Source organism: Artemia franciscana, chromosome 16 (genome assembly GCF_032884065.1).
Source record: "Artemia franciscana chromosome 16, ASM3288406v1, whole genome shotgun sequence".
Lineage (NCBI taxonomy): Eukaryota > Metazoa > Arthropoda > Branchiopoda > Anostraca > Artemiidae > Artemia > Artemia franciscana.
Genome location: NC_088878.1, coordinates 9,163,697 through 9,178,918, shown reverse-complemented (window position 1 = coordinate 9,178,918; position 15,222 = coordinate 9,163,697). Strand labels below are relative to the sequence as shown.

General features: G+C 35.8%; 1 protein-coding gene across 2 annotated transcripts in view; it reads right to left on the bottom strand.

Moving 5' to 3' along the window:
• The window catches only part of LOC136037021 (mediator of RNA polymerase II transcription subunit 12-like protein), a 154,741-nt gene that overhangs the window by 32,909 nt on the left and 106,610 nt on the right, over window positions 1-15,222 (bottom strand). For both annotated transcript variants that reach the window (XM_065719438.1, XM_065719439.1), the window contains exons 20-22: window positions 12,882-13,003; window positions 9,596-9,869; window positions 3,964-4,169 (exon numbers count right to left, since the gene is read on the bottom strand). In XM_065719438.1, coding sequence (XP_065575510.1) covers window positions 3,964-4,169; window positions 9,596-9,869; window positions 12,882-13,003 — 602 coding nt within the window. The remainder of the gene's footprint in view (window positions 1-3,963; window positions 4,170-9,595; window positions 9,870-12,881; window positions 13,004-15,222) is intronic.

Here is a 15,222-nt window from a genome sequence, read left to right as displayed (position 1 = left end):
CCTTTGTAAATAACGGCACTAGAACAGACGTAGTCCAAGACAAGGGCCATTCTGCACTATTCAATATACCGGAAAACATCCCTGCTATAACAGGCAGCAGCCACACCCGTCCCCACTTCCAAAGTGCGGTTGGTATTCCATCTATACCTGGAGCAGACCCGCCTCTCATTCCTTTCATTATCTCCCAAACTTCACTTACTTGGATGGGAGCAACCAAATCATAATCACATTCTTGCACTGGCCTATCAACTACATCACGCAAAGCAGATACCAGATCTACACTTAAACTAGTTCCTCCTTGGTCCCTAATCACTTCGTTTTCTCTCTCCTTTAAATATGTAGGCCAAGAATCTACTGCTGGAATACCATCACAAACCTCTGTTCCTCCTATAGAAATTTTAACTATACGCCAAAAGGTCCTAATATCTCCTTCTCTATAGTCTTTTTTCAGTTGCTCTCCTGTCCTAATTTCATGCTCTTTTTTCTTAATCTTCAACATTTTCTTATACTTATTTCGAATCAACTTATAATCCATATAAAATCTAGTGTTTTCCCTACAACCTATGCTATCCCTCGCTTTCCGCAGTGCCTCTAAAACTTCCTGGCGTTTTCTTTCACAATCGTCATAAAAATATCCATTCTTAATATCATTCTTAACTTTGCAATTTAACTTTGAACCTACCTTATATACAACATCATTTACTAATGCTAACTGCTCCTCTATTTTTCCATCACCTAGTAAAGCCAGACATTTCTCTATTTCCTGCTGAAATATGCTGAGACAAAAAATTTTCAGACTCCGCCAATAAGTCGCGACTCCGCCATAAGTTCGTCCATTCTTAGATTTTTTACGATGGACACCGAAATAGCAAAACCTTTCAAACTGAATTTCTTTTTCCAACCCAAGTTTCAGATAATGCTACAATATCAAACATACACTGCGATGCCAATAGACTATTAATTTTCATTTCACTCCATCCTTGAATGTTCCAATGCACTATATTTATTCTTTCCTGTACAACACCATGGCCCCGGTCTCCCAATTCTTTCGGCCGATTACTTTGATCTTGGAAAGATAGCTTACGAGGTGCGATCTGCCTTTCATTTATTGTGGCCCTACCTCTAAGAAGGGGTGGCTGTGTTGTAATTTCCGAATTTCCTCTCTTTGGAGCGCCCCTTTCAACTTGTGGCACAGCAACAGACAAGGGTGTTTTATGCACTTCGATTTCATTTTGCAGATTTTACAGGATCACTAAATGCGCTACCGAATGATTGCATTGATGTGACGCTTGAATTTGATAACTGCGAATCCGCTCTCGGTCTTCCGCCATCTTTCAACGTTATGTTTGAACCTCCAACAGCCGATACCTGGTACGCACTAGCAACTCCCCTTCTATACTCACCACCAGGTACTGTGCGCTACTCTATCGCAATGGTTTCGAAATTGTGTATATAACCCTTGTTCTCTACAAACAATTTCATACCACGCAACTTGGCCTCTTTACACGCTGATTTCGCTGCCTCAAGGGTAATTTTCATTTTCTTTCTCGCAAGTAATTCTCGTGTTGTGTAGTCAGGCGTAATCCAAATTTTTGCGTGTCTAAAATGTTGACCTGATTTCAGAACAAGATCGCGGCAAAAAGCGCTCGTAAATTTAACCAAAACGGGGCGGGGGTTTTGATTACACTTAATACGGAAAACGTCTTTATGTCGCTAAGATGTATTGAGGCATTCGGTATAAATTGGTTAAAAGTGGCAACTATATCTTCAAGTAATGTCTGTGCTCGTCTTGACGGATCAAAGTTATACGAAATTACATTTGTTCGTTTTGAATCAGCCTCCATATTACTCATTTTAAGTCGCATCTTCCCCAGCTCAGTTTTCAGAAAATCCACTTCTCGCTGCGTATTTATATTTTCTGCCTTAACTTCAGCGATAGCTCCCTCCAACTTAATTGATAACTGGGCCATCCCCCCATTTATTCTCACTATTTCTGATGAAATTGGATCTATTTTTGCTAACTGACCATTCATTAGGGTGAGCATTGCCATTATTCGAGATTCTGCATCATTAGAGATATGGCTATCCCCTGAATTCTGGCCTTGTGTAAATATTCCTTGGAATGAAATGAACAAATTCAAAGCTCTACCTTTCAAAGGTCTTGCCAATACGGATACAATTTTGTGCCACTATAATCCTTATTATTGCCAAACTGGCATACCGCTCTTTGATTTTATATGAAATTGTCTTATTTTAATAATGCCGAAAGTTCAATTTATGCAGCGGACAAAAACTCCAGTCAATTCAAGTTATTCAGTGACGTCAGATATTCCACTTGGTTACAGATACTGAATGAATATTTTTAATAGTTTATAAGACGTAAAAATGTTCTCACTATTTCGTAACTACTGAAACAATTCAGTGTCTAATTAAATCAGAATAAAAGTCCTTTACCAGCAACTGGTTTGAAACTGAGATTAATCCTTTTTAAAAGAATAGATAGATCTTAACTGTTCAACGACTGAACAACGACTGAATATTAGGATATCTATAGTTTATTTCATTTTTCTATACGAGAAATAACCAGAAAATACAATTTGCTTAGAGGAAAAAGAAAGAAATTAGACTGCCTATATTGAAAAGTAACTGTGCAATATTTAGAATACTACTAAGATGCATATCCAGCTCCCCTTCCTCCCACGGCAGATAAAACTTGGTACTGCACAGTTTGCTACAATTTGCACAAATAGGCCTACGAGGAGCAACATTGAAAAGATTATTATTTTAACTTAATAATCAAACAAGATCATATTTTTAAGCAGACCCTCCCACCACCACCACCAAAATCCTGAATCTGCAGCTGATAATGGAGAAATAGTCAGGTTGAATCGTTAGGCTTCTCATCAGCCTGGGGAGTTCACGGTTAAACAAATTCTCATGAAACGCTTGAATTTCAGATGAGGACAAAAAATACTTGGCCCTACTGCTAGCTCAAATTTGAGTGGAGCTGGACATTCGACAAGAATTTGTTGCAGCCCTAAGTCATCCTGCTTAATTTTCCCTAAATGTCTTATACTTTCTCCTGCTGCTAGCTCAAATTCGAGTGGAGCTCATCCTGCTTAATTTTTCCCTAAATTTTTCTTATACTTGGTCCTGCTGCTAGCTCAAATTCGAGTGGAGCTAGACATTCGATAAGAATTTATCGCAGACCTAAGTCATCCTGATTAATTTTTCCCTAAATTTTTCTTATACTTGGTCCTGCTGCTAGCTCAAATTCGAGTGGAGCTAGACATTCGATAAGAATTTATCGCAGACCTAAGTCATCCTGATTAATTTTTCTTGTTTATTTTGAGCTTCTTTTTAATTTTCAGAAATCCTTTCTTCCTCGTCGACTTCTTAGGCAGAAACTTTCAGTCAAGTTTTATCTTTGGACAAAAATATATCTTATCTGAACAAACATCTTATCCAAAATAAGATCCAAGGCAAACGTATATAAAATAGCCTATTATTAAGAATTATAACTTAAGAATTTATAATTCTTTTAATATAAGAGTGGTAGGGCGCTGACCCACCCCCCTAGATAGGTTGGCAGCTTTGATCTGCCTGCTATTTTTCGGAAAATGCGAGATAAAAATTTTGTTTTCTCAAGTTTTGGTGAACTTTGTATGTTTTCAAATTTTAGTAAGGATTCCATATTCTAGAGCTAATACACTTAAATGAGATCTTTCGTTCTCAAAATATTGAGATTAAGAGGAAACGTTTTAAAATGTATTGTGTTATCTCCAAAGCACAAGTTAAAATTTTAAAGAAAAGAGCAGGGATTTGAGGGATATCCCCCTCATATTTAGGATTTTTTGCACTAATAAAATACCACTGTCCTTGATTTTTATGCAAAAATGAATTGTTTTTATGGAATGAATTATGGAAAGGCTAAAAACATATATAAAAAACTTTAAGACTTACTTGGAAGGCATTAAATGACTAAAATTTGAGTAAGCTCTCCGTTTCGACGGAGAATCTTCAGACTTAGGAGGTGGTTCAACATAAAAGAGATCCATAGTTGACTTGGCAATGATATCAAGCCACTGACTTAATTCAGATTGACTATACTGCCTGTATATTAGTTGCAAATCCAATAGAGAAACACGAATATTCCATTGATTCAAATTCTGAAATAACGATGATATTGATTTTTTTTTTATGTCACTAATGTTATGCCAAACTCTAAATAATGCTCCAAACATAAGGCAGAATTACAAAGGAGTAGACCCTTGGGGGAAATCATAATATTTCTCAAAGGTGCTAGTGCTAAAAGGATAGATTGAAAACATCCTTATTTTCTGCACACTTACACATATTTCACAAGAATATATAAATCATGAGTATAAATATAAAATTTAAATACAAAATATTAAATATCGTAGTAACTGGTAAAACTAGCAATGACAGTCAGAATATTACTGTTTCCATGTCTGCTTTAGTTTCAACATCAGGTGGTTTAGTTCCTAGATGGGATTTTACACATTTTTTCTAAAATAAAAAACAATCCAAGACTGGTTATTTTCTTATCACAAAACTCATCAAGGACTGACTAACTAAAGCCCATTCCCAATGAGATTTTACTAATGCAGAGATTCAGGTCGCGCTAATTTGAGCTAACAAAAACTTTTTTATAGAATTTTTAGCCAATCAAAAAATTTCAAAAAACCTGTTTGGCTCAAATTTGAGCAAGCTAGTTCTCGATATTATTAAAACAACATTATGAATGGGCATTAGCAATATGACAATGGTTGGAATATAGGTGACAATGTAGGAGGCTCTTATAATTCTTAAATAAACTTTTTTAAGACATTGCTTATTTTATAATCTATTAAAATTCTTTTTAAACAATTAAAGATTCTTTTAGTATTAATAAATTGATTGATTGATTGATTGCCACTATGTGGATTCATTCCAATCAGCCCCCTTTTTCTTCATCATAATCACTGTTCGAAGGAATTTCGCAGTCAATCAATTCGACAAAAGACATGCAATGTCTTTAAGTATAAATGAGTTTTCATAAACCTCTTTCTCGTTAATTAAAGTTTCAGATAAATTTTATCACAAAAAATCCTTAAAGGCAACCCCTGGCGACAGTAACAATATAGGGTGGAAGTAATTTGATAGAAGACCTTAACTTGTCTAGGGTCAATACAAGCTGCCACCTGAATTCTATGAAAAATCAAATTCATTCGTAGATGGCACTTCCGTCATTCTTAATTTCTATCTCTCGGGAAAATGCAGGAAATATAGACTACCGTCTGTATTCTGCTACTCCACGCATTTTTTGAGGTAGTTCATCGGGCATTGTGAGAAAATTTCTTTATATTATGAAACAACATTTAGACCTCTCATCTTCCCTCTAAACCTCGCTAGTTATATAGAATAGAATATATTTTATTCACCGCAATAGCTGGAGCTAACATGATCATGTCATGACACAAAAAAAGACCTAAAACAAATAAACAGCAATATAAAAAAATTAAGGCAGCAAGTGCTGCTTCAAGGTCAATAAATTAAAACGAGTCATAAAAAAATTAATGTAAGTCAAGAATCTATTTTCACGATTAAAATAGCGACCGTTTATATAGAATATTTCAGAATAATTAAGTATATAAATGGTTGGTAGATTCAAAAATACTCACAGGCAAATCCCTGAAATAAACTGCATCAAATATTTGTAAATGTAATGTTATTAAAATACCAAATAAAATAAGGGACGAATGATTTGCAATATCTCTCGGTACTAGACGCAGGGTAAGTCATCATCTGTGGACAATTATTTTTTATTTGTCGGAATCTAGTGACTGGTCCTTCAGTAGGGTGGCTCTCAAGATCGGGTAATAGACCACGATGAGCTGGGGAATTCAAACAATCTAGTCCAAATGGATATGTCAACTCATGTCTACGACTATCAAGTGAATTCATGCTAAGTTGTTTTAGTGCATCATCATTTGCTAAATAGTTATGTCCAAGTATAGTTCCTACAGTTCTTTTTTGAATAATCACAAGTCTATCTGATTGATCTTTCCTCAAACCCGGATGCCAAGCTGGACACGCATACTCAAGAGAAGGTATAACATAGCTGTCATATAAGCCAATGAACAACTTTATTCAGTGTTCTAATTAGTTCTCAAAACACTTAAGAGGTTTTCAAATCAGAGTGGATGCGAAGATAATTATATCTTTAACTAAAACCTAAACTTTGATGAATTAAAATGATTTTAAATTCATGACTTTTAATTTAACTCCACCTGTCACTGCCCTCGTTGACGTAACAGACTGTACCAAACCAGGATTAAAAAGGACAAATTTGTTACCTCTCCCTGTAAAAAATACCTTGCAACGAAAACTCCCACCATAGCCGAGGATGAATTATCTTCTTCCCTGATAACCAACCCACAGCACCCCTGGACATAATTCTTGATTGCGAAACAACCCACGAAAATTGGCTTCAGTAATGTGAGAACTATGAGCCGTTTATCAAAAACCGAGCAAGTTCTCGAAGAAACGTAAAAGAACAATATTGATAAACTATGGTGAAGTTCGATGGAAAGGTTTGGGCCAAAAGAACCTAGAAGAGTGATGTATGCTATTTTATAGTCGCAATAACATCCATCATAGGGGAAGGGAAGAATACCTATGTCCCCCGAAGCTCATCGAACGGTTCTCAAATGGATACCTGTGAATGACAGGATAATGCTTACTAGAAACGCTACAGAGCACACCAAGTTCTCAAAGACTGTGTGTTATACGCCAACAAATAAGGCAGTTGAAAATGTCAAGGACAATTTCTACGAGCCATTACAGGCTCACAAGCACGATTCACAAGCACGATTCACAAGCACGATTCACAGTGTGTTTTTAGCGATTTAATACAAAAGTGGGAAATGATCACCAATATTCTTTCGAAGTCTTAGAGCCACAAGGACTTGGTAAAATAAATGAAAATGGCCCATTAGTTGTAGATTATGCACTAAACAATGACCTTGTCATTGCTGTAACTTTTTTCAACCACAAAACAGTGCATAAAAACATAAGGATATCACCAGACAGCTCAACTCGGATCAGATACAACACTGATTTTTCTCCCCCAGCCGGCGCAGGAGCCTTTTAGATGTACATGAATATAGAGAGGCTGACGCTCAGTCCAATCATACGCTTATGATTGCTCACGTGCAGATCAAACGGCATGCGCGTTAGAAACCCAGCTCAACCCTAAAAAAACATATGAAACAAATATAAATTGACAGAAGGTGGGTTGTATCTCCGAAAACCTATTAAATAGGCCGAGACCCAGTGACCGAGAAAATTTACTTGATTTTCCCTTTTTGCTGCTTGACATGAACGGCCAAACTCTACCGAGATCATGAGGGCAGCAAAAAAAAGCTAAAAAACGGACAGCTTTTGGCATAGATGAAATCACAGCAGAAATGCTGAAGCATGCAGTAAGAGCTTGCCTCTCTCTGGAGCTTGCCCTTTTCACCAGGGTATGGAATATTGGGAAGCTTACTCGTGAATTGACCAAGGGAATATTGGAGAAAATTTTCAAACGGGGAAATTCAACTTTGTGTGAAAATCAGAGAGGCATAAAACTTATGCCAGTGCCTTGCAAATTTTGGCTTCTATTATATTGCACCGGTTACGAGGTGTACTAGCTGCACATTTGTGAAAAGAGCAACATGGTTTTAAAACCGGTAAATTCTCTGATTTGATCTTTATACTCAGAATGCTTCTCAAGGAATCAAAAGAGTGGAACAACAACCTATATCTACTTTTTATCGACTTCAAAAGAGTATTGGACTCATTTGACCTGGAATACTTGTGGAAAGTCCTCAAGTATTATCGAGTGTCAGAAAACTGGTTGGACCATGATTATACCCTTCTATGAAGAGACTGAGAGTTGTTTGAAGACCGAGAAAGGCATAACCAGATTTTCAAGATCTTGTCTGGTGTCCGTCAGGGATGTGAACTTTCCATATTTCTTTTGTACTTACAATGGACTACATATGAAGGCAAGACTGCATATGGTGTCAAAGTAAGCAGTAAGCAACTATGATTTATATTTTTTGGATGACATAGTCTTGATAGAAAATCCGAAACAGTGCTTACAGCAGCTGCTTGACGCAATAATGGATAATACACAAAATGTTGGGCTAACCATCAATGACGACAAATCAAAGAGTATGTCCATCACAAACTCGCCTCTTTTGCGGCATTGCAAGAAAAAGAATCTAGAGAGAACCGGGTAGCTGGACTCAAATGCCCGGGTAGCTGGACTGACTCTGATGGTAAATAATCACCGAGATTAAATGACCGAAAATAATGACTGATCGAAATTGATCAGTCAACCAGAGCTTTTAATAGACAAAAGCCATTTGGAGAAGCAGAAAATATTCTCTGCAACTAACGCTACGTCTCTTCACCAGCATTATGCTATCCATACTCTTCTACGCCAGTGAGTGCTTTAAAAGGAACCAATTGCTTGAAAAAAGAATCATTGCATTCAAAAATATATGAATGAGGAAAATCCTAAAAAAGGAACTGGCAACAAAGAGTTAGTAACTCTGCAAATCGCCGTAGAATGAGCCAGCCTCTCCTTACTTTTGTGTTAAAAAAGAAGTGGGTATGTTTAGGACATTTATCCCATACAAAAAAAATCTGCGTTCCTCAGACAGTCATTGGAAGCCAGATGGCAGAAGTAGACGAGGTAGTCCAAATAACACTTTGCGGCAAACTTTTGGTCGGGATCTGAGGACGTCATCGCCATAGAAACGCTTCGAGGCGATTCGAGAGCTTTCGTCAACGCCCTAGGCACCACTAATGGCTCCTGATGAAGTAAGATCTAAGTTAAGGTTCAGTTAAATTTTCCTAAAAATCTTTTAGGTCTACTCATTAAAGCGTAGTTTAAACAGCGATTAAAATCGGCAGCAAAGTAAATAGAACCATGCCTAAGAATGCTGGTGGTGGTGCTTAACGAACCACCAATTACAAGGCCTTCTCTCTCGAGGAGGGAGTTTCTTAAGGTACATAAAGTAAAATTGACTCTGATCTTGCTCTGTATTGGTCTTAGAGGACCTCTTCTTGCAATTTTAACAAATTTATTATCATTTCATGGAAGTTTGTCCTTCTGCTTCTGTCCTAGAGCATTTAAAGCCCTTAATGATACCTGCCCCCCCCCCTGCCCAACGGTTTCTAAACTTCTATTTTTGCCATTATTGCGCATTCATTATTTTTTTCGTGGAATTTAACTTCTTCGGGCTGTTTTTGACCCAACATTTGAAGCCCTTATGCCCCCCCCGCTTCCAAAACGCACTACAGTGAGTAGTTAAAGTATATAAGTTGTGAACTTTGCCTTTTGTTAAAGAAAGGAAACCTGATCTAGAAACCTGACAGGGGTCTCAAGGCTAATAACTCGATGAGTTCGAGTTCCTACTATAAATTCTTATTTTCACAGAAGCTACTTCAATAATGCACTCAGATACATTCCATGAAATCCAGGAACCTAAATCTAAGTTACAAAGAAAGCGAGGTATATACCCTATACCTCTCTTACCTCAAAGAGCTGAGTAACAGTCTGCTTATTATCAAGACTTTCTTCCGAAATTCCTGATGTTTTGTCCATTCTTGAGATCATATTTAGAAGCCGCTGAGCATTCTTGGGGTTTAGTAGACTATCCATAAGGCTTCCATTTTTGAGCAAGTCTTCGGGTATTTGGAGGCATCTTTCATGCACCCAAGGCTGAGAGCAAATCTGCCGGAGGACGTATCGAGCAAATGCTGAAAGACGACTTGGCCCATAATTGTTAAACAAACCTCGCATTCCCACACTGTAAGGAAAATTATATTCTCATTATTACGTTTATTTGTTTGTTAGATTTGTACTTTATAAATACATTATAAAATGAGAATATATATATATATATATATATATATATATATATATATATATATATATATATATATATATATATATATATATATATATATATATATATATATATATATATATATATATAGTAAGCAAAACTTGTGTATTTATTCTCGAAAACGGCTCTTTTTTCGGGAAAATTAGTTTATTAGGATATTCTCGTATAAAAGAACGATCTAGATAGGTCAGAAGTATGAGAAAGTCTGTTAAGAGCCTTAATTTTGAAAAAAATTGTAATAATTAAATATCTTTGAATATAAGCAGTATGAAAAGACATTAAATTGCATAAATAGCAAAAAAACCGGTAATTACAAAAGTATATACTTTAACAAGGAATTACAACAATTCCAAAACCTTAAAATAGAATTTAAAATTTCGAAGCTCAGTAGAAATTGTTGTTAGAAATCGTGTTCAAACTAGAAAAATGCCTGAAAATTTAGAATTACTTTGTTTTTTGTTAGATAAAATCCAATCGCCACATGATTAAGCTTACAGGTTTGAACGCGACCAGTTATAAAATGTCAGTAGGAAGGCGAGCAAGAACTAGTAATTGCAAAAATATTTTGACAAGGGATTACAACAATTCCAAAACCTTAAAATAGAATTTAAAATTTCGAAGCTCAGTAGAAATTGTTGTTAGAAATTGTGTCTAAACTAGAAAAATGCCTGAAAATTTAGAATTACTTTGTTTTTTGTTAGATAAAATCCAATCGCCACATGATTAAGCTTACAGGTTTGAACGCGACCAGTTATAAAATGTCAGTAGGAAGGCGAGCAAGAACTAGTAATTGCAAAAATATTTTGACAAGGGATTACAACAATTCCAAAACCTTAAAAATGAAAATCAAAAGTTTGAAGCTTAGTCAAAATCGTTGTTTTCGGGAAAATTGGCATCCTGGTATATTCTGGCCTAAAAAAAAGATTTAGATAGGTCAGAAGTTTGAGAAATAGCCTTGATTTTCGAAAAACAAATATTTATGCGAGTGACGTCATTTTTTATATACATCAGTTTTGGAATGATGTTGTCACACTTGTTAAAATTATATGGAAAAATTGAAGATTTTCATGTATGGAGAAGTACATTAAATTGCTTAAAGGGCAAAAATTGATAATCGCAAAAATATTGCTATATATTTTGACAATGGATTACAACTATTCCAAAACCTTTAAAAAGAAAACCAAAAATTTTAAGCTTAGTAAAAACCGTTGTTAGAAATCGGACTTGCTGTAATAATCAAATATTTTTGAATAGACAACAGTATGAAAAGACATTAAATTGCCTAAAGAACAAAAAACAGGTAATTGCAAAAATATTTGTATATATTTTCAACAAGAGCCGGGCCCCGGCACTCGGCACGCGGATGGCTTCTATATATGGATGCTCATTGTCGCTTATCTTCTCTAGCTGCAGACAATTTGGGACAATTTGTTGTCTTTCCATTCTAGGATCTTTTTAAAGATATTTGATTACTAAAGCAAGTCCGATTTCTAACAACGATATCTACTAAGCTTCAACCTTTGGGTTTTCTTTTTTAAGCTTTTTGAATTGTTGTAATCCCTTGTTAAAATATATACAAGTATTTTTGCAATTACCAGTTTTTTGCTCTTAACGGGATTAAATGTCTTTCCATACTGCAGTCTATATCTCTGGCCACCAACAATTTGGGACAATCTGGTATCTTTCATACAGGATTTTTCAAAAATATTTGCTTATTAAAGCATGTCCGACTTCTAAAGACAATATCTACTAAGCTTTAAAATTTTGGTTTTTTTTAAGGTTTTTCAATTGTGGTAATTCCTTGTTAAAATATATACAAATATTTTTGCAATTACCAGTCTTTTTGCTCTTTACTCAATTAAATGTCCTTTCATACTGCAATCAAAAGACAAACGGAAACTCTTCGTCATATAGCCCTTCATCAACGTCAGAACTTATCAAAATATTCTCTACTATTAGCCAAGCTTTCCAGTTTTTAACTGCTGAAACCACAAAAATATAGATGTGAATAACGCGTTATAAAACATAAACAAGTTTTTTAATTCATTAAAGCGTTATAACATATTAAACTGCAACTTTCCTGTTTTTCTGTCCGACATGTCCAACAATTCAAGCTAGTCCATATTCATAGGATCAGAAGAGAAGCACAAAAAAACTCAACTTTTAGAGAATAGTTAGAAAAAAACGTTGATGTCTAAACGTTTAGTGACGTCCTAAAACAACATGTAATAATGTAACAATGAACCTCTTATTAAGATCGAGACGGTTTTGACGTTCTTTTTTTCGATATCACAACGATAAATGCCCTCTCACAGCTTGGGCAAATTCGTAATTTTACGAAATCATGAGACCATAACGAGAACAAACAAGGGTTATAACGATAAATAACATCTGACAGTCTAATGGAAAACTTTAGTTTTTCGAAGCAAATGAGTTCGGCCTCTTTTTAACTCGGTTATTTTAAGGACCGTAAACACAAGAACTCCATCAATTGCATCAATATAGTAAAATAACTCAGTAAATAGCTATAAAAAAACTGAATAACTATAAAAATGACTGAGTTATAAAAATAACTAAGTACCCTGTCGAAAAATTTTTCACTTAAACTCCCTGTTTCGCGTGAACATCATTAGGACCGAATATGTCAATGATCCTTGAATATAGCAATTAATAGCACTTTCCAAAGTGAGAATTAAGGATAAGGATAAAGATCCTCCAGAGCCATTGCTGGCGCATAGGGCGTCGAATCGACGTTTCAGTTGCTGGGTGTTTTTACAGGAACAAGTAGCAAGCTTGTCGCCCAACCTTGCTGCGGCGGGGATCGAACCCTGGGCCCCGTATTGCCAAGCAGAGCACCAATCAACTGTGCTACAACAGGTTGAAGTGAGTATTGGAAGAATTTAAAGCACTCACCTAAAACAGTAGTTAGGGTCTTCATGCTCGTCCACGATATTTATGTCTGATATTCCAAGGACATTGAGCATTTCGTTATGATCTTTCTTGCTATCTGTGTAATTGGCCAAAAGTAACACTGCCTGAAATACATCTTATTAGACAAAAAAAATGAAAAAATTCTGAAACAAATCTGTTTTTCTTTTATTTTTTTACTTTTTTTAGCTAAATCATAATAAAAAAGACAAGAAGGGTAAAAACATTTTCAGCAAGGTTATCATCACTATACTAGTCAAATTGAATTGACTAGTAATCAAACTTAATTAACCTAATTTAATCAAATTGATTTCTTTCAATAAATCATAGTTAAATTCGGTTGAACTCGGCAAAGTTAACTCACAGGATTTAAAGGCAACTGGAACTTCTTTTGAGGGTACAAAGACAAAAGGTTTTGAACAGATTGGGATGGAGGAGGAACGTTCGTAGCTGTGTTGTCCTCCCGCGGCTTGGTGCTGCCGTGAGTTGTTAGTAAAACAGTTCAAAATAGGGATGATACCTTCTTATTGACAGTGAATAGTCAATATTCACTGAATAGTCAATCTATTCACTGTCAATAAAAAGGTATCATCCCTATTTTGAACTGTTTTACTTTCGTCATGGAAAGGCAGTGTGGTCTTCGAAGTTATCTGAGTTGTTAGTAGTAGTAGTAATACTAGGTAACATCACTGCATTAGTTATATTGATTATTAACGTTCCTAGCAATTGTGTTTTTTTCCTTTTTGGGAGTTTTTAGTGATTTGACTATTATTTCTTTTGTTTTATGATAGCTTATTTGTTTCCAGGATAATAAGACGCAATAGAATCGATTGATTAGTCAAGTAAAGGTTGACAGTTGGTTAATTTAGCACTAAAGGGGATTATGGTATTTTGTCTGAAATTATTGCCAAACAGAAAAATACCTTCGATTTGATATTCCAGACATAAAAAGACACAGTTGAAACGCGAAAGAGCAATTTCGACATGACGTCAATTTTGTAACGCTATTTCAAACGCAGCTCTTATTTGACTTGTTTTCTATTATCAGTCTGCATGATGACAGCGCCAATTATATATATTTTAGGCTTCAAATGCTGGCTCAGCAAGAACCTTGAGTATTCACATAGTGATCTGTTAAAATTGCGTAAACAGGGTAGGGCCTTCCAGACACAAGTCTTATTCTGATCACAATAAGCTTTTAGTGTAAGAAAACTAGGCGATCGCTGGTTTGGATCGCATTATTTGAGAATAAAAAATAACTTCCATAGTATACTTTATCAAAAATAATACAATAAGTAATAATATAAGTTTATAGTTTAAAGTTTTTACACTTGTACCTCACCGTATCATAATGAAATAAGAAAAGAGTCTGTAATTTACCCTGGAACTATACAGTTAAGACACTTTTTTTCGTTTTTTTTTTTTTTTTTTTTTTAAACAAAGCTAAACTGAGTCTTCATTTACTAAAACTTCAATTTTTTTTCACCTTGCTGGGGCTCTGCACCCTTCCAGTTGACTGTGACTATTCCTAATACACTTTGTTCTACTACGGGTCAGCCGATACTGTCATATCTCAAACGCTGAGGTTCGACGGTGTTGTGCCCAGAAGGCCCCCCTCTCGGTAATCATAAAACAACGAGGACTGAAATTCCTGGGACACAGACTACGACGGCCAGCTGGAACCAAATCCCACGATGTCCTCACCTGTGATGCCCTTCCAACTTGGAAACAGAGACCAGGAGGTAAAAAAAAGAATCTCTGGCAGACAATCAAGAATGACCTGGATCCTTGGGGTGGCTTCCACCGACACGAACGCCGTTGGGATAAGGACTGGCTGAAGATTTCAGAAGAGGCTGCTGCTGACAGATCTTGTTGAACTACATCAGTCATCCCATCGTCCATTGGTGCCAGGCAGGATGGATTATCGTCTGGTTCCCGCCGAAAGTAAAGTAAGTAAATACGTTGTTCTCCACTAGCTCCGTACCCTCATAGTGTTTAGATCTCTATTTTTAGCCCAGCATCAATAGCATCACTTTGTGAGGGTGCAAGCCTATATTTTCATTGACTGCTCTGTTTATTGATTGAGACCGTAGAAGTAATCTTACAGCAGGCTTTGCATAGTCACGCAGTAGTATTTCGTTAAAATAACTGTCGAAATTTGGGGAAAGTTTGCTTGATGTTTTATCTTTATGGATATAGAATTATCAAGTCATTTCTTAATCAAAGTCTCTTAATAATATATTCCAAACACAGTTTATTATCTAAAATTGCGGTTTCAACCAGATTTTGTATTCTGAGATTTTTTGACTATTCACCTTAATCTACA